Source organism: Myzus persicae, unplaced genomic scaffold (assembly GCF_001856785.1).
Source record: "Myzus persicae strain clone G006 unplaced genomic scaffold, MPER_G0061.0, whole genome shotgun sequence".
NCBI lineage: Eukaryota > Metazoa > Arthropoda > Insecta > Hemiptera > Aphididae > Myzus > Myzus persicae.
Genome location: NW_019104414.1, coordinates 19,563 through 38,975, shown reverse-complemented (window position 1 = coordinate 38,975; position 19,413 = coordinate 19,563). Strand labels below are relative to the sequence as shown.

Here is a 19,413-nt window from a genome sequence, read left to right as displayed (position 1 = left end):
TATTTATTAAAAAGTAAAAAATGTCTATTGTCTCCCTCTTTTTGGAACAATACATATCTTAATTTAGAAATTGAAATTATTTCACATATGTCTGTTTTGAAATGATTTGGAAAAATTGAATTTAAAAATAGTGTTCAATCAAAAAAATCAGAATTTTTCATTTCAATTATACCTAGTGGCATTGGATTTGTGTGAGTATATCTAATCAATGTTGGCAATTCACTAAGTGTCCATAGTCTTATATTTAGTAAAACGATCAATAATAGCAATCAAACAGTCTATGGTCAATAAGTGTGACCAAGGAGGTGAAGTATCAACTTAATTTCTGTATTAAAATTAAATTCATAATCTAGTGCATGATACTTCATTACCAGCATTGCTTCATTTTTGTTTCGTCTAGCATTAGAGTGAGCAATTCAATTTCACAGATTTTGTTTGGTCAACTTTGATCAAATAATCATGTTTGGAAGATAAAATGTTGTAACAACCTACCTCTAATGTCGATGGTTTCTCTTCATAGGTAACAAAATGCATTTTGTGTAATATATTCATAGACAGTTAAATTGGACATACTGAATTTGAGGCTGTAACTGTAATACCAGTTCTTATTGTATTCTATTGGTGTGTTTAAGACATTTTGTATTTTAAAACTTGCACATACCATACCCACTGGAATCTGTTGTTTTTTGATAACTTATTTGCTTAGTTCTCTATTAATCCTTATCATTCAAATGTGATTTTTGAATTTCTTGTTATACTCGGAATAAAATACAATTTATCGTAATTAATTGTACATGATTTAATTTGTTTACATTGAATTTACCCAATAGACAATAGCATTGATAGGAACTGCTCCTTGTATTTATAATCAATGTCAATGAAGTTACCAACTATATTAATATAATTTTTTTGTAGCTATAGAATTATAGGTAGGTTTTACAAATACCCTAAAAGATATTCTACAAACCCTCTACTTACAGAATAACATGTTTATAAAGAAAAATATATAATTTCATAAAAATAAACTTTATTATCAACAATTTTGAATCAAGCAAATATAACAATTTTGTAAAATAGAATCGCTTAAAAATTTAAAATATATTAAATTTGTTGAACAAAAACAAATTACAGAAATAGGTAAATTATAAATTAAATAGGTACAATCTATTATGGGATATGTCCTTAAGACTGAAATAAAAATAAAAAGCATAAAATGAAAAAAGGACCAAGTGGAATAATAACAGTTATTAATAAATAAACTTTATAATATTCATAATCAATTAATTTAAGTTTATGTTATTCCCAGTTCACCATGTATAACTTGCACACGACTCCATGTATAAATTACCATTTACAAAGCTGTAGCATCTGGATGTCTTTCCACAATCATTCCAACTCCCTAAAATATACCATAAACAATTCATAAAACTTCACATTCAATAAATGTTTGTACACGCAAAGATTAAATAGACTATTGATAGACAGTGAAAAAATTAATTAGATTATGCCATTAAAATTAGTTGAATACACCAATAAACTTTATGAAAATAGATTTGAGTTACCTGTCCACCGGCGGCACAAGCGGCAATTAAACCAAATTGACCATCTTCCCTCACCAACCTGTTGGCAGTGTGAACCGTCAAGCGTACTCCTGAAATATTAATAAAAATGATTAAGTTAACAATTGTTTACCAAAAGAAAAATTAAAGAAAAATTTACCAGTTGCTGCAAAAGGATGCCCAATACTCAACGATCCTCCCCATTTGTTCCATTTAGACAAGTCTGGAATTCCAACTTTGCTTTTCCTATTCATGTATTTCTGGGCAAACCAGTCACTGTCCATAGCTTTAAGATTTGCCAAAATTTGTCCCTGACAAAGCAATAAATAAAATTAAAAATCAAATAATGCATTTAACATTTTTATTGTTAATACTTACGGCAAAAGCTTCATGTACTTCCCATACATCAATATCATTGACACTCAACCCTGCTTTCTCTAATACTTTGGGTGTAGCATATGTTGGCCCAAGCAACAATTGATCAATGGGATCTTGAGCTACGTATGTAAAATCTCTTAAGTAAAGCTTAGGTTTAAGGCCTAATTGTTTGGCCTTTTCTTCAGTCATTATGAGGCAAGCTGATGCACCATCAGTCTATAAAGTAAAAATATATAATAATTATATGCAATATAAGTACTTGACACATATTTTGCAAACAAAACTTTTTTTAAATTTAATATAAATTTACGATTAGGTAATACCATAGAATGTAATTTTTTATGATTACACACATACTTAAGTACATATAAGTAAAATAATATGTATTTATTAATTATACAGATTTTTTAATAAAATATTCTAAATTTGTTGTAAAAGCGAAAATGCATACCAAAAATGATGAATTTGCAGCAGTTACAGTACCATGTGGTTTAACAAAAGCTGCTTTTAATTTTGCTAATTTTTCAATAGGAGACACTCTAATTCCATTATCTTTTTCAATTACTTTGGACGAATTTGGTACTAAACAAAATAAATATTATTATTAATAATTAATATTAAGATTAAGAAAATAAATATATAATACATACGTCTAAAAGGTATTATATCGGTCAAGTATCCTTTGTCTTGAGCTTCTTTAGCCATAGTGTGCGATCTGACAGCATATTGATCTTGTTCTTCACGAGAGACTTTGAACGAAGCAGCCAATCTATCTGCAGAGAAACCCATGGTTTCACCAGAGCTGAATTCTGCGACAGCAGGCAACTAAAAGCATATAAATTATGTTAGCTTTAATTTTCAATCCAAAGGATTATTAACATGCCTCTGGGATTAGAAAATCTGGTCTAAATGTAGAGAGAAGTTTCAATTTGTCTAATGGCGTCTTAGCTTTGTTTGCCCTTAAAAGTAGACTTCTCATTTTACGAGAATGCCTAATTGGAACATCAGACATGAATTCAACACCACCGGCTACGATTACATCGTATGCACCAGCAGCAATCAGTCCAATACCAGTTGTAATACCTTGATTTGAACTGATACATGCCATTGTAACAGTGTGAGCTGGAACTGAGTTTGGGAAACCAGCAGCAAGTGCTGCTTCTCGTCCGATATTGCTAGTCTTCACTTCTTGTATTACTGTACCGTACACAATGTAATCAATTACTTCACGAGGTACATTTGTTTTCCTCATTAAACCACTAATTGAAAATAAAATAAATTTATTTAAACTCTTTTATTCAATTTACCTATTAGGTTTTTATTAAAACAAACAAAAAGATCCCCATGGCCTTCTTTCAATATTTAAAGTAACTTATATATACCTAAGTATAAAACAGAAAATATAAATTATATTTTTAATGATTTAACAGAGTATGTTAAAATCAGCCACATCCTCTCCCCCCCCCCTCTCATCAACAATAATATCATTTGACTACCAGTGGCATGATTGCATGCATATTCAGAGGTTTTTAGAATATTAAATCCCTAACTCTACTTCTAACTTAATGTTTTATGATATTTATAAGTTATAACAATTTATCCAAATAATTTGATTTGAACAAAAAATTAGAACAGGTATTGTAAATATTAAAATATTTTTACTTGGCATAGGCATTGTATTCATATCTTATCTTTATAACTATAATCAATAAAAATACCTAACAAGAATATTGAAACAACATAATATTTAAAAAATTCTAAATATGTATAAGTACAATAGAATATACACTATTAGTTATATTAAACTATTAAAGTAATGATAGTAGAATACAAAATTCTTGAAACAATAATCTCTAAAGAAATATTCAACACTCTCAGTAAAAACTATAAAGCAATACAATGTCGTGTTGAATTAGTAAATTATAAAACATAAAAATGATTAAGAAGAAGCTACACCGTATTTCTAATGTATAACTGCTTTGCGTGGGACAACTATACTCCCTCTATGTTTATAGAAGAATTATCAAAATTCCACAATGCGAAGAGAAGAACTTCATCTGCTATATAGTTTTTATTGTTTGGATAACATAAATACATTTAAAGTTATCCATTAGAAAATATTAGGACTTAGTTGTTTTTTTTCTCATTTAATTACAAGTTTGATTATTTAAAAACTACTGGTTAGTGTTATCAAAAAAATGAAAACGGTACAAACTAAATAAAGTTTTTCCCTATGCATTGTCGAATTTTGGTAATTCTACTACAAATACAGAATACAGAATAATAAAAAATAAATAATAAATAAAGAATAAATAAATAATAAATACAGAATAGTTAGTAATACGTAAATAGTTTTTCCTATGATTTATAGTATGGGTAATATTTATGTATTTTTAACATCTAATGTTCTAACACTTAAAAATACTTAAGAGACCATTTACAAAAAATTTAATGAAACTTAGCATAAAGATTGGATGTTGGTTATTGTGATAAGATATACATTTTTCAATAAATTGATTGATAGAATTATTATTTACTTAGTGTTAATGTATATATATAATATATGAAGAATTTAATGAAATATAAGAGGTTTTAAAATTTAAAAATTATATCTCTACACACATTCATAGACATATGTAATGTTTCATTTAAATAATATGATTAAAGTCAAAATATCTCAAATGATTTATCGGACTTCAAATTACAATAGGTACTATATTTAATAATTCTAACTTATAAGTCACAAATTAAGTTTAGAATTAAAAGAAAAGATACCGTGTCTGCATGCCAGTTAAAAAATGTTGTTACCCAATAAAAAAATACCTTGACCTTCAGTATATTTTACTTCCTGATGTATAAAAAATAATCTTCGAACCATAATAACAGTAATAAGTTTGATTTCTAGGTGTCATATACATCTCTCTACTCTATTAACTTCACTAAAATTTATATAAAAAAACAACCTAAAAGTTTTACAAATTATCAAACAGTTAATATTATAAGTATAAATATACAAGCATGAAAAAATACTTGATATCCTTGAACTCATAATTAATTATAATTAATAGAAAATTCTCTAGTGTTATGATAAGTCATAACAACTTTACAGCTATTTAAGGTTTATTAAAAAAAAAAAAAACTGTTATAGAAGTACCAAATGTACCTGTATTTATAGTTGACCTGACCTAAATAAAAACCTAAAAGCTTGTTTACGACTAAAATTATCAAATGTTTGATTTAAATTTGAAATGTATATTATTATTATCACATACATTGCTGCTAGTAAAATTATTACCTAATAAACAATAACAAATAACGTAACTGAAATTAAAACAAAAAATGATAAACCCACTTACATTAGAGCTTCTTTAGCCAATTGATGGGGCATTAAAGAAGCGTAGTCGGTGCCCGATAATAAGAACGGAGTACGCACTCCATCGACAAACACTATATTCTTGCCGGTCTTGTCCTTCACCCGTGGAGATGCCGTCGACAGACATCTGATTGGTACTTCAACCAACAGTTAAAAAAATTAGATGTTTACAAATTATACAATCAGTTGTACTTAATTTTTATTGACCAGAGTTATCGTCTCATACTCACGGCAAATGTTTTGCGACACGGACACTCGGGTATCCAATTTGACAATATTTTTCAACAGATTGGACGCCATCGTTGCCAAAGGTCTGGACGTTATGGCGGTAGCGTGCGAGATTAGTGAGTACGGCGACCCGAATTGATGTGAGCAAACGGAACGCGGAAATAGCGACACGTTCGACTGTTCGAGTCGGAGAGAAAACAAAGGTCAGACTGGTCAGAGTCTTTCTGATGTACAATTTCTACAAAGTTATGCTTATGACTTGTGATTACAGGTAGTGAGTATTATCAGATAAAAATTATTATTATGCACGTCGTAACGACGGGTGCAATCACCATTCTTATCAATCAACGGGCGTGACGACAACAAGATAGATAAGAGCCTACCACGCTTATCACTCCTCCTACCAACTACCATACAAACTACAAAGATCATTTCATAGAACAATATTATACAACTTACTATATAATAGAATTGAACTATATAAGTTAACTATAAATTATTTTCCTGACGTAATTGCAATTCTAATCGTTAAAGATTACCTGCGGCGGCCATTCGGCACCATAGATAATATGAATATAATGTCTATGCTAAGGACCAGCAGTCGGCACTCGGCATTGTTCTGTGACACTACTCACTAGTCAGCTGCAACCGTTGCCACTGTTATTATACCTGGTAAGCGGTGTCCGTACCGACCCGTCCTGTCCGTGTGACTTTCCTGATAACGTTGGTAGTAAATACTAAATTTATTGATCCGAAAATACGAGCAGTAGTGGTGCGCAGCAGATGATTCTAGTGTAGTTGTTTTCGATATTTTTTTTTAGTGTTTTCTTTTTTTTTCCCTCGTTTCGGTCGTCTACCGTTGTCCAGAAACGCTTCCGTACTTTCAACCGCGGGGCCGCACTCCGCGACTTCCGACGGTGTCTCCGCGGGTATGCTGCGGTGAGTGACGACGCTGTGTCGTCGTCAGACGTCTTCTCGCCGGCCCGAGTGGCGAAGCTTGTAAACAAGTAAGTTCCTCCGTATGTTAGTTACTGAATCCGTAGGTTTACGATTTAATACTTAGATAGACTTCGATTATGCCGTACCTTTGTTGTATTTTTGCATGACAATCGTCTTGGTGTTGTTTATAGTGGTGGGAGGGGGGGTCATCACTACGTTCCGCTAATGAAAGATGTCGAATTTTGTGTAGCTTTTGATTTCCTATAGCTATCTGAGGTCTATACGAATCTACGATACTTTGATGTATTTTTGATTAGTTGCGTGGTTTTTTTGGTGGGGGTAGCTTAATGGGGCAATTTTTTTTGTAGTGTCGTCATGTTTTTCTTTCTCGTAAGTCGTAACTCGTAGGTGATCTTTATACATTTATACCCATGGTCGTTGTTTTATGTAACATTTTCTAGATTACTTTAATCCATTAAATAAATAATGATAACAATAAGGACACAAATCAATATTATAATACATTGTTCAAGAAAAATAAATGTTTTAGTTGCCTTCGATTTTAATTTATGCCTTTACCTAAACAAAATTAACATTATTATCCGTCTTATGTTAAATTTCAACAATATATAAACCATTTGAGTTGTTTCATAAAATATGATTATCTTGATCGAAATTTGGGATGTTTTTGAACTATCCTAGAAACATTAATCTAGCGGCTAACAATAAGTTGCTCCCCTGATCGTTCTTCGATTTAACAATTTTGTTGTGAATAATTATTATCAGTGAAGTTTTAACTTTGATAGTAAATGTTGATGTAAAAAAAACATTGAACACCTAGACCTTGACATTTGGATGTGTCTAAAGTCCCTCCAAAAATCAACTTCCAAACCCTTAAAGTGTTATTTTGATAAAATTAGTAAGGCCGTAAAGACTTTTCGCAAATTAAATAATAACCCTATTCTGGCTATTCTATTAACTATTTAATCAAATCTGTTATAATATTAGATATATACTAATATATACATATATATATACATAAGTTGGTATTATATATTTATGCTGATATATATTATAGAGAAATCCATTAGTACAAATAATTATAATTATTTATGAAAATAGTACCCTATTTATATTTGCAATATTGATAAAAATATATTAATCACCCCATTATAATCATCAATGATCATCATAACACTTAAAATTTTAATTTTTAAAAGCATAATTCTAGTTTAGCTTCCTTGCTATGTTTTAATTTGTTTTAAATTATTTCTATTTAGTTTTTGAAAAAAAATTAAGGCTCTACCAGAATTTGTCGGATGAACTTAGTTTTGAAGTTATAGCACATTTAACTACTTTGATTTTACTAAATTAGAGTGTTGAAATATTGAGATGAAATGGGTAACATAGACTAACGTTAATTCATGGTAAGTTTAAGGAGGAATGTTTTCAATTTTAATTATCGAGTGCACCAAGTGAGTAACCATGCTGTATGTATATGTGCTTTCAACAATTTTGTTTAAAAGTACAAACTTAAAAAAACGTTTAATTTAGCTTGTGTTTCCTATTACTCTATAATATTCCAATTTCACAAATCAACAAACTAAATTTGCTATAACTTTGAAACTAAGTTCGAATAACAAATTCTGATGGCACCTTAATTTTTTTCCATCACAAATCAAATTGGAATAAATAAAAAAAACTTTAATTTGCTTTTTCCAGAATTGTTCTAATTTCCTTGGTATCAAAAACAAACTTATTATTTACCTATTGTAATTTAACTATCTTTAAGTATAACAACAAATATTCAAACGCAATTAAGCTGCATAACAGCAGTAAATAATATTGAATATAAAATATTTTTATCAAAGCTTTAAGTTTGTAATTTACATTATCTATTTAAGACTCAGATATTTAAATATTTGTTTGTGCCTATCACTTGTTGATGTAACATGTTACATAATTAAAAGAACTCCTGACAACTATATTACCTATTAATTAATATATTCTTTTTCATTTATGTATATGAATTATGTTTAGTAAACTCCTTAAAATATCCTCCTTAATATCTATATTAATTAATAGAAAATCATCAATATGCAACTATTCAAGTTAAAGAAAATGTCTAATCAGTAACTTATAAATTTCTAACTATAATTGAATTCCACTTGGTGTGTTTTAAAATATTTTTTATACTAAAAACTATTAATATTCCTATGGTAGCTATTAATTATGTTAGTTATGTAATATGTAATACTACAATTTATGTGCAATAGAAAAATCTGTGAAATAAGCATTTTATTTTGTCCATATAAAAAAGAAAATTATAAATAATAATTCATTTTTTGAAACTATTTTTAAACAATATGTTATTGTTGAATATCATTACATAAGTATATATTTTATGTGAGACACCTACAATAAGTAAGTTCTTTGGTTTTATAAACATTTATCTGTATAAGTCACTTATACTAGTTGTGACTTTCTTTCAACAGCACACAATGTTACTTTGGCATTATTACCTAAACAAAAACAATTAAATTAAGTACAATTTAAAAAATGTTATTTCCTATCATTTTAGATACTTCGTACTGGTAATATATTTATTTTTGGTTTTAGTAACTCTTGGTAATACATTTTTCTCTAAATCTACAACTCTTCCGTTCCTTTTAAAAATTGGTTTTTCTAAGTTAGTTTTCATAATTTATACAAGTATTGAAATCTGTTGGTTTTGATGGAGTATTAACTTTTTATAAGTTTACTTTGATGGAAGAAAAAATATGCGTAAATATGTTAGCAAATATTCTTGGCATTAATACAAATTCTTCTTACCTAATAGTTTTATTTCGTTACATTATGTGTATCAATTTAAATGTATTAATTCTTTTTTGTCTAAATTTTTAACTGCTTAATTTATCAGACATTTTTAAATAATTGTGTCTACCATCATATAGTAAAATAGATTATAATTTACAAGATAATAATAATACCTTTTTTTATTATAATTTCTTTGATAGTCATCATAATAAGTAATAACTAATAAGGCAACTAATTGTTTTTAAAATTTTTTTGTTATTATTTGTTTATTTTCATTTATTATGGTTGAGATTTGTGTATGTATTACCCATATAAAAATTGTTGATTATAATAAGTACCTACTGATAACATTATTCAGTACCATTTAGGTACCTATCATAAAATATTTTATATATAAGATTACTACTTACATAATTACATTTAGTTATTATTCATTTTTTTAAATTTCATTTTAGATTCATAGAATAGTATTCCATCTGCTACTGCAAGATGGACAATATGGACGACCCCTCTCAAGGGGCGGACATATGCAGGGTGTGTCGATCGGAAGGTATGCCAGAACGGCCATTGTTTCATCCTTGCATATGTACAGGCAGCATTAAGTATATTCATCAAGAATGCTTGGTACAATGGATGCGTTACAGTCGTAAAGAGTATTGTGAGCTTTGTAGCTATCGATTTTCATTCACGCCTATCTATGCTCCAGACATGCCTCGACGATTACCTATTAAAGATGTCGCTGCTGGTATCACTTCGAGTGTTTTGACTGGAATAAAATATTGGTTGCATTTTACTTTGGTTGGACTGGCTTGGCTATGTGTTGTACCTTTTACAGCATGTAGGATTTACCGAAGCTTGTTTAATGGTTCTTTTGATGCTGTAAGTGATACAATAAATTAACTTATCAAATTAAAATAACTATACTTATTTTCTTATATTTTTAAAACAAATTTAGGTGATGTCATTGCCTCTTGATATGTGGTCATCAAAGAACATTTCTGGGGATATATTTCATGGTTGTTTTGTTGTGACTTGCACATTGTTTGCATTTATTGGATTAATTTGGCTACGTGAACAAATATTGCATGGTGGTGGTCCAGATTGGTTAGAAAGAGATGAACCTAATAATCAACAACAACTGAATGTGCTATTGCCTCCCATTCCTGAAGAAAATCCTGTAGAAGAGGTAAGATATCTCGTAGTAAATATTCTTAACAGCTATTTACCTTTATTAACCTTATTCTTAATAGATTGAAGGAGAACTTCGTCAGGAAAATGGAAATCAAGTGGATGAAGGACATTGGAATCCAATTGATTGGGGTGATCGAGCTGCTGAAGATTTGACTTGGGAACGACTTTTAGGATTAGATGGTTCATTGGTGTTTTTAGAACATGTGTTTTGGGTGGTATCCATGAATGCATTATTTATATTGGTGTTTGCATTTTGTCCATACCAAATGGGTAATCTGGCAATTACTGCAATGGCTTTACAAGATAAGGTAGCTGCTTCACACTTTGAAGGTTTGGTCACAACACTATGCGGATACTGTCTCATTGGTATGTGTCTGTTGATCATGCACACCTTTGCGACTATTGTAGGATTTAGACGATCCAAACGTATAATTGGACTTAGCTATATTGTTGTAAAAGTGAGAATACTTAACTTTTCAATTATTTGAACACATTTAAATGTTTATTTATTTACTTCATATTTTATTTGTTTGTTTTTATTAGGTGTCCCTGTTATCAGTTGTTGAAATTGGTGTACTGCCTTTAGTATGCGGATGGTGGTTGGACATATGCTCGTTGTCAATGTTTGACACAAGTTTCAAAGATAGGCTAGCAAGTTTCCGTTTGGCTCCTGGTACCTCCATGTTCATCCATTGGCTGGTTGGAATGGTGTATGTGTATTATTTTGCTTCATTTGTGCTACTCCTTCGAGAAGTTGTTCGACCTGGTGTATTATGGTTCTTACGAAATCTAAACGATCCAGATTTTAGTCCTATTCAAGTATTTATACATGTAAATATTTAATGATTACTCAATGTTTATGTATTTAATATTTTTTTTAGGAATTAATACAACAAGGCATGTTGCAACATGGGCGAAGGCTCATTGCATCAGCTATGATTTTTGGTACAGCTGTGTTTCTTGTTGTATGGCTGCCAATACGAATTCTGAAATTTATTTGGCCATCATTTTTGCCATATAATGTAACTTTGCACAGCGATTCTGTAAATGAATTGTCCATGGAGCTATTACTTCTCCAGGTTGTATTACCAGCCCTACTGGAACAAACGCACACTCGCAACTGGCTGAAAATGGGCATTCGTTTCTGGTGTCTTGTTGTCTCACATTTGCTTGGAATAAAGTCATATCTACTTGGTGATGGAGAAGAATTGCCACCTGTTGTGGCGCCCATACATCCACCTGCAGCTGATTTGGGAGCAGCTCATGAGGGGTTGTTAAGACGTGGTGGACCTGTAGGTTTTCGACCTTACACTCGACCCACCAATTTTGCTATACGTCTGATTGCTTTACTTGTCCTTGTGGCTCTATCTGTAGTCGTAATCAGTTTGTCGATCATAACAGTACCTGTGTGGTTGGGTCGTTTAGCCATGTCATTTTGGCCAGCGTTATTGCCGTCTACCCCAGAACCATCTCAGTTGCCCAACATACATGAACTGTATACTGCAGCATGTGGCACATATATATGTTGGTTGTCGGTGCGAGCTGTTTGTTTTATAGCGGGATGGCTGCCAGAAGGACGTACCGTTGTCATTAATCGGTTAAAGTTTTGGCTAAAAATTAGTTCAAAAGCAATGGTTGCTTTCATCGTGTTACTCGGTATAATACCGTTTTTGTTTGGTCTACTCTTAGAGCTCGTTATGGTAGTTCCGTTCCGAGTGCCATTACACCAGACACCTGTACTTTGGGCATGGCAAGATTGGGCACTGGGAGTTTTATATATGAAAATTGCGTGCGCCATTACTCTTATGGGACCCGATTGGTCTCTAAGGCGAGCCATAGAACGTACATACAGAGATGGCTTCATGCGTTTAGACCTCAAGTTAATGATGCAAGACCTAGCTGTTCCCGTGATTGCTGTTCTCAGTTTGTTCCTAGCTGTACCATATGTGATTGCATATTCTGTAATACCACTAATCGTTAAAAACCATGGCACACGACTTCTAATCGCTAGGAGAATCTATCCAACACTTATGCTCACGATGGCCATTGTTAAGGGGATGATGATGCAAGTGCGTCAATTCAAAAGACTCTATGAACACATTAAAAATGATAAATATTTAGTGGGTAGAAGACTTGTTAATTATAACCATACAACTACGGTTTCGGGTCAAAATTAGAAAACTATAATACTATGGTGAATTGTTTTATGTCTTTATTATTATTATATTATTATTTGTATAAATTTTTGTGTAAGATATTTGTTTGTTTTTTTTTTTTTTTTAACTTCAATATATTTATATGATATATTAATTATTATGTAATATATATATTATATTATTATATTACATATTTTAAGTTAAATGATATATATACTCTAAAATAACCTATGCTATTTTAAATGTTATTCAACTTAATAAAAATAAAATATATAAATTAATAAACTCTGTACTGTATCCCATCGTAAAATGTGCGTATTAATATTATGTTGTATTGATGTTGTTAATTGACCTTACACATAAAAGTCGAAAAGTATAAATGTATTTATTGATAAAAATTATATTAATAAACAACATTTCTTATCATTAAAACTCGAAAACAATAATAAAAAAAAATGTATTAATTCAAATACAAATTACATACTAAATACACTATGTATTGAATCACAATAAATAGAAGTCTATTCGTCTCTGATCAAAATGGCTCTTAATTTCAAACAATTTTCTCTTTTCGTGAGTTTCAATTTCACTTTGTCAAAAAGTTGAAGAGTTTGCTTGTTTTCGCCTTGAAGATCCCACCAAATAACTAAAGTTGGTTTATTGTCAACAATTGAGAACTTACAGAATTTGTGTTGCAAGTCAGGGTTATTTGATGACTGAAAACAAACAAAAATAAACTATGGTACTTCATCTGATGGTAAATGAATATAAGATAATGTAAGTGTCGATCTGGCTACGGGAGCTGTCACAGAGTATCAAAATATTAAACTGTACGTAATTTTTAGGTGAAATTTTTCTATACACGGTCCAAGGCCGTTCATTAGGGGGCTTCTTAAAAAAACTGATCCATGGGCCTTTGATATTCCAGGCCGACACTTTGAGATAACTTGTTTAGTCTTCGACTATACTCACAATATTCACATAAACTCTAACGTTCATGTTCATAGAGAGAACTGTGGCTTCAAAATAGTTTTCTTTTACTTCCATTATGGATGCATCCACTTCTAGGCCTCCTAGTTTACCGATCAAAAATGCGGCATAAATGTCTGCACTAGCTTCTGATGCTTTCTTTGCGTTATTCTTTTTATCGTTGCTGTTGTTGGCTATCCTAAATTTATAATGAAATATGAATGGTTGGTTATCCTTACCAACAATGCAGTCAATTAAAATAAACATTACTTGTCAATAACTTTTGGGTCTTCATATTCCTTGATTGGCTTGTTTGTTAACCATGATATGAGCATACGGTGCACGACTATGTCTGGATACCTACGAATGGGAGAGGTAAAATGTGTATAATACGGTACATTGAGTGCGAAATGAGACATGGTTTTATCTGGATCGATAACACAGTATTCGGCACGCTAAAAATAAAAACAATGTTTAAAAATTATATTTTTAACATTTTGTTGTAAATTTTAATTTGCATAGTTGACTATCATTATTTTTTTTTACTTACAACCATCGGTTTTGATAGAATGTTGTTAATAACAATGTCCCAATGAGAATTCTTTGAATTTTCACCTTGACAATAGATTGCTTTAGACTTATGAATAGATCCAGCTGAAGTAAAGTCAATTTCAATGTCATGTACTTTCAATAGTTTCACCGCTTTTTCCATAGGAGCAACGTCTGGTGCGCGATGATTTCTGAGCATAGCTGTTGTTGGGAAGTGAGTCTTCAAATGTTCAGCGACCATTGTATTGGCAAGAAGCATAAATTCTTCAATTAACCTGTAATATAAAAAGAAAGCATTTAATTTCCTAATCATATTGATTTATATAAAAAATGATAGTACTATTGACTAACCAATTACTCTCATGGAGTATATACAACGAATACGAGAGTGGCTCGCATGTAGCTCTATCTATTTCAAAAGACAACTTGGGTTGGTTGATCGCCAGCGCACCAGAACCAAAACGTCTCTTTCGCATCACTGCCGCAAGTTTATGTAAATGGCTAACGGCTGTTGCACAGTCACTGACTGTATAACCATTATACACAGTAGGAAACTCAGATTCATCCCAATCTTTTTTATCAGGATTTTCTAAGAATATCTATAACATACAAGTTATCAAATTATTAACTGTATACAATAAACTATTACAATAATATACTATACTTTAAGTTAAAACCAACGCTCAAAGTTGATTACTTAAGTACTAATAATAATACAACAATGAAAACATACTTGAGCATGTGCATAGTGCAATTGGGCACAAGAATGTATAATAGATTGACTAAAAGAGTGACTAATCACATCAGCATCTGGTGTCATTTCCAAAGTGATAGAGACAGCTAGTTTATCGGTTCCTGGCAGTAATGACGCCATCATGGTCAGAGCTGGAGGTAACATGTGATATACCTGTTGTTATTAAATAATACAATATGATTTTAATTAAATCTTGAGTGCAAAAACAAATTATTTTCATTTAACACTTACTTTTTGTATTAAGTAAACACTAGTGGCCAATTTTTCTGCAATTTCATCTAATGGCGTTCCTTGTTTAACAAAATACGTCACATCAGATATGTGAATACCAATTTCAAAATTGCCGTTTGGCAGCGGTACGCAGGAAAGTGCATCGTCTAGATCTTTAGCCGTTGGAGGGTCAATTGAGAAAATGCAATGTTTTCTACAGAATAAGAAAACAATTTTTTATCTCTATATTCCTAGATTAAATTTATGAGATCAAGTAAAATACCTGAAATCTTTCCTATGTTTCAGTTCTTCTTCCACAGAAAACGGTGGCGGAAAATATTGATCTATATCTTCTGGGTACGGATGTTCTTGTATATCATGAGTGATCAGTATACCTTCAGTTTCTGTATTTATTTTTCCTGATTCGCCCAAAACTCCTTTCAATATTCTAGAAACCATAGTATTAATACACAAATTAAAGTAATGCACACATTATACACTGCAATATGTTAGATGCACAATCATAATACCCTTTTGGAATCTTGTAATTATCCCAGCGTGGTAAGACAGCATAAAACAATTCTTTTGACTCCTTGGTTCCATCCTTCAAATCAATTGGAAACATCCAAGTTGAAGTGTCTACAAGTAATCTGGGAATTCGACAGTCTCTGGGAATCAATGTGCTATATCGATGAATAACACCTCTATCAACCATCAGAGATCCTACTATGATACGATTCTCTTTAGAATTTGTTATGTAAACCACCGAGCCAGTTCGTTGACAATCTTCTGTATCTGGGTTCTATAATCAACAGATTAAAGAGTTAACATTAAGGTGATACCATTTTGTCTAGGATAGATTATTATGGTGGCAGTATTGTGGTATACAATTCCCACCCATTTCAGGTTTTTGAACGGAAAAAAAAAAGGATGGATTATTATGTTTTTAAAACGTCAAATGGATTACCCTCCATTCAGATTTGTCCAGTATCTTTACAACAACTGTATCACCATCTAGAGCTCTATTCCTCGATCTAACACCGTTTATCAGTATATCCTTTGATTTATCCTATAAAAAAAATAAAATCTCATGATTAGAATATTATCAACAAACATTTCACAATGATTTCTCACCGGTGAAGGAACATATGCTTCTGTAGGACATTTTTGACTAATACGTATATCTCCTTCAAAAAGTTCGCCACTTTCTAAACCTTTTTTTACATCATCGAACTGCATATGATTGGGATAAAAATCTTTATGATTTATGTATGGTCTAAAGTAATACGGAAAAAACTATATTTTTAATAAACTATTACGAGTTATTGTTATTATTTGTATACATACTCTATACTATTTGTAGTTGACCGATTTTGTTCATTGGGATTAGTATTATATTTATCAGCTAAAGATTTTATCTTTTGTTTCTGTCTCCTATGTAGACGTTTTCTTGTCCGGATTCTGGATTGATTTTCAGGTGTATCTTCAATATCTATACCATTTTCTATGTTTGATGCATTCGTTAATTTATTGGGATCGCTGTGACAAAAATATATGTTTTTATAAATTTGTATTAATAAAATACTAACAATTATTTGATGTGTATCAATTAAACTTATTAACCTAAGATTTAGAGTTGTAGACTTAACCAACTTTTATTGCACTCTATAAGTACTTTATCTTCAAAAATAAACATTCATTTGAAACATCAATTATAAAAATTGTACGTTATAATATAGCTTTATAAGCTGTTAATTATTTACTTCGCAGTTTCTGGGTTGAGATATCGCAAGACCGACCTCGGACAGGGGAATTCAGCTCTCACATTTGTTCCATCCAGCCGGATGTCCTCCAGTTGACGCGACAGATTTTCCAAAAAGTCCATGACGGACGAGAGTCGGATTGAGGACGAACTGTTCAGGAAAACGAAAACTAACAGTGACAATTAGTACCGATTGATATATTAGTTGGGTACATGGGTGTCTACTGTCTACTGAATATGTGGCGCACAAAAGGGGAGAAAGAGCAAATTGGTAATTCGTTGAAACGGGTTCGCGTTTTCGACTAATGTTAACAGTTATCTACTGCTGTTTTGCTGTCGTAGTTGACTGTTTGTCAATATTGTTATCATGTCTTGTGAGATAACAAGCTGGTGACGTGCGGAGATACAGCTACCTATTTGATATGGGGGACCATGATTAAAATATGATTGAGGTAGAAACATAATAATTATTAATTATACAATCTTATTAATATTATTAATAACGATGGTTGGAAGTTCCAACCACTTAACTCTTCCAACTTGGAACCACGTTGGTTAATTAATTAATTAGTTAATTACCCTACCTACTGTTGGAACAATAAAATAGGGAACCTCATTTTTAGACTCAACATCGAATTAAAAAATCTTAAAACCAGTCACAACTAGAGAATACGACGCCTAAATAAGTACACATATTACGAGTATATACCTACATAATTTTAAGTATACTTATATACGTAGGTCGTAGGTATATTGAAGACTTAAGTACCTATATTTTAAACTGTAATTATATATTATGTACACTGGGAATTGAGATAGTTTGTATTATAAACTATAGTTTATTATTATCTATCTCAGACCTCAGTGATTATGTCTAATATTATACATGACAGCCACAGACTCTCGAATCCCGATTTAAGATATTATTATGGTATGTTATGGAAAGACTAGAAATTAGACTAATATTAATAATATGTTTTTTTGTTTTTCTCTGCGTTTTTGAAAACTGTTGGAAATTTTGCCCTCCCAAGGAACTAGATTCACTTTGCCATCGGACAATAAGAAGAGTAGGTACCTATACCTACTGAAGTTGAAAATCTAAGTATTATTTCGACTGCTTACTTATCATGTTTACAAACAAAACAAAAACCCACACACACACATGACACATTGTAAAATCAATACATTCATCGGTCAGCTCAGAATCTATAATAAAATTAACTCTGAGTTACAAAAAATGTGTTATGCTGTCTATTGACTATTACTAAATCAAGAATCAAAATGGATAAACAAAATAATTAATGAGTGTAATAAATGAACTAATTAAGCATAGGTGAGTACATATACATACGAATATCTGAACACCTCTACAAATATAATATTTACTCACATGTTGTAAATTTTAAATTTTAGAATTTAGTTGGATTAAATACCACTAGGATGGCGAGGTGGGGTGGTTGGGCATCTTGTTTAAATTTTTGCAACTCGGTAAAAATTAGTTCAACTTATAATTTGTTGTTAAAGGTACATAATGAATATATGTTGAACTGTTGAGTGTAATATCACAGCAAATATACCGACGTGCAAATAATGATAATAATATAAGTAACACGAAAATGCGTTGTACCCCTTTTCACGGACTACGGTATCTGAACAAAAGAGATTTATCGGGGGTATATGTAGAACACAATGTCAAAATATGATAATAAATATAGTTACGACTTACGATCATAATACCATGAAAAAGTCAAAATTCAAATAAGTGGTTGAAAGTAGTTACGACCGATCGCGATTTTTTTCGTTTGCGCTGTGGAATATATATTTATTATAATATAATATTATTACAGTTTATGTTGCAACAGTATAGAATATTATAATAATTTACAGTCACGAACTGATTTTCCCCCGTTCACGATATATGTATGAAATATTAAAATGTATAGAAAGTGAGCATAACAATTAAATAAAAAACGTGAGACGGTGAGACCTCATCCATACTTATACAATATTAATTAATAATACGTACAGGACACAAGTAGGTATAGGCACCGTATACCTTAGTAAAGAGTTTTGATAATATTTTTATTATTTTTACAGAGAATCAAGTTTAAAATATATCGTCTTATTTGAACTACACCCGAAAATATCTGTAATTTATCAATAATTACATCTGACTGCATTTTAGATTCGGAGCCGAGAGATGAATGGATTGATTTTACAATGTGTTTTTATTCTGTGTATATAATCACCTTTTTAGGACAGTAAAAATCCTAAGTCAGTTTTTTGGTGTAACTCTATAGCAAATTACTGTAGATACTTGACGCTTTTACTAAATGTTATTACCTGCATTGGCTGCATTTTCAAAATATCTTGACCCTTAATTAGTTTTTTATAGATATAAGAAAATTTCGATTTTTGTTAGTATTACTATTTTTCAGTATAAAATCTAATAGGTACTTACGTAAATACGGATTAAAAATATGTAGATACGATAAAAAACTGTTCGCACCTGTGGGGGGGGGGGGGCC

At 30.9% G+C, this 19,413-nt stretch overlaps 3 protein-coding genes across 5 annotated transcripts; 1 reads left to right on the top strand and 2 right to left on the bottom strand.

Annotated features, from left to right (window-relative positions):
- Nucleotides 1-1,129: 1,129 nt before the first annotated feature.
- Nucleotides 1,130-5,814, bottom strand: LOC111041999 (trifunctional enzyme subunit beta, mitochondrial). The gene is made up of 9 exons (XM_022326487.1): nucleotides 5,541-5,814; nucleotides 5,294-5,447; nucleotides 2,821-3,196; nucleotides 2,588-2,762; nucleotides 2,389-2,519; nucleotides 1,938-2,153; nucleotides 1,720-1,870; nucleotides 1,563-1,651; nucleotides 1,130-1,399 (listed from the first exon to the last, which is right to left on the bottom strand). The coding sequence occupies exons 1-9, from the start codon at nucleotides 5,608-5,610 to the stop codon at nucleotides 1,352-1,354; spliced, it is 1,410 nt and encodes a 469-aa protein (XP_022182179.1). The 5' UTR covers nucleotides 5,611-5,814; the 3' UTR covers nucleotides 1,130-1,351.
- Nucleotides 5,815-6,129: 315 nt separating this feature from the next.
- Nucleotides 6,130-12,672, top strand: LOC111041998 (E3 ubiquitin-protein ligase MARCH6). Of its 2 annotated transcripts, XM_022326485.1 has the most exons (6): nucleotides 6,130-6,545; nucleotides 9,750-10,173; nucleotides 10,250-10,480; nucleotides 10,545-10,943; nucleotides 11,029-11,304; nucleotides 11,367-12,662. In XM_022326485.1, the coding sequence occupies exons 2-6, from the start codon at nucleotides 9,784-9,786 to the stop codon at nucleotides 12,660-12,662; spliced, it is 2,592 nt and encodes an 863-aa protein (XP_022182177.1). In that variant the 5' UTR covers nucleotides 6,130-6,545; nucleotides 9,750-9,783. The 2 variants fall into 2 exon arrangements, with proteins under 2 accessions (XP_022182177.1, XP_022182178.1); XM_022326486.1 differs by lacking the exon at nucleotides 6,130-6,545 and having other exon boundaries at nucleotides 9,784-10,173; nucleotides 11,367-12,672.
- Nucleotides 12,673-13,081: 409 nt separating this feature from the next.
- Nucleotides 13,082-17,204, bottom strand: LOC111042000 (DIS3-like exonuclease 2). Of its 2 annotated transcripts, XM_022326490.1 has the most exons (14): nucleotides 16,887-16,984; nucleotides 16,747-16,803; nucleotides 16,471-16,662; nucleotides 16,258-16,399; nucleotides 16,091-16,192; nucleotides 15,654-15,925; nucleotides 15,407-15,571; nucleotides 15,145-15,337; nucleotides 14,893-15,066; nucleotides 14,511-14,758; nucleotides 14,161-14,434; nucleotides 13,881-14,065; nucleotides 13,614-13,809; nucleotides 13,082-13,357 (listed from the first exon to the last, which is right to left on the bottom strand). In XM_022326490.1, the coding sequence occupies exons 4-14, from the start codon at nucleotides 16,360-16,362 to the stop codon at nucleotides 13,163-13,165; spliced, it is 2,109 nt and encodes a 702-aa protein (XP_022182182.1). In that variant the 5' UTR covers nucleotides 16,363-16,399; nucleotides 16,471-16,662; nucleotides 16,747-16,803; nucleotides 16,887-16,984; the 3' UTR covers nucleotides 13,082-13,162. The 2 variants fall into 2 exon arrangements, with proteins under 2 accessions (XP_022182182.1, XP_022182181.1); XM_022326489.1 differs by lacking the exon at nucleotides 16,747-16,803 and having other exon boundaries at nucleotides 16,887-17,204.
- Nucleotides 17,205-19,413: the final 2,209 nt, after the last annotated feature.

What these genes read in the sequence shown, in the direction of transcription:
- LOC111041999 (XM_022326487.1), bottom strand. Translation starts at nt 5,610, where the DNA reads ATGGCGTCCAATCTGTTGAAAAATATTGTCAAATTGGATACCCGAGTG. An exon ending in TTGGCTAAAGAAGCTCTAAT is followed by an intron (nt 3,197 to 5,293) that starts GTAAGTGGGTTT and finishes ATTTTCAATTAG; the next exon opens with TGGTTTAATGAGGAAAACAA. An exon ending in AAGTACATGAAGCTTTTGCC is followed by an intron (nt 1,871 to 1,937) that starts GTAAGTATTAAC and finishes TTGCTTTGTCAG; the next exon opens with GGACAAATTTTGGCAAATCT.
- LOC111041998 (XM_022326486.1), top strand. Translation starts at nt 9,784, where the DNA reads ATGGACAATATGGACGACCCCTCTCAAGGGGCGGACATATGCAGGGTG. An exon ending in TTAGCTATATTGTTGTAAAA is followed by an intron (nt 10,944 to 11,028) that starts GTGAGAATACTT and finishes TGTTTTTATTAG; the next exon opens with GTGTCCCTGTTATCAGTTGT. An exon ending in CAGATTTTAGTCCTATTCAA is followed by an intron (nt 11,305 to 11,366) that starts GTATTTATACAT and finishes TATTTTTTTTAG; the next exon opens with GAATTAATACAACAAGGCAT.
- LOC111042000 (XM_022326489.1), bottom strand. Translation starts at nt 17,008, where the DNA reads ATGGACTTTTTGGAAAATCTGTCGCGTCAACTGGAGGACATCCGGCTG. An exon ending in CTCAACCCAGAAACTGCGAA is followed by an intron (nt 16,663 to 16,886) that starts GTAAATAATTAA and finishes TTTTTGTCACAG; the next exon opens with CGATCCCAATAAATTAACGA. An exon ending in TTAGAGTTTATGTGAATATT is followed by an intron (nt 13,358 to 13,613) that starts GTGAGTATAGTC and finishes GTTTGTTTTCAG; the next exon opens with TCATCAAATAACCCTGACTT.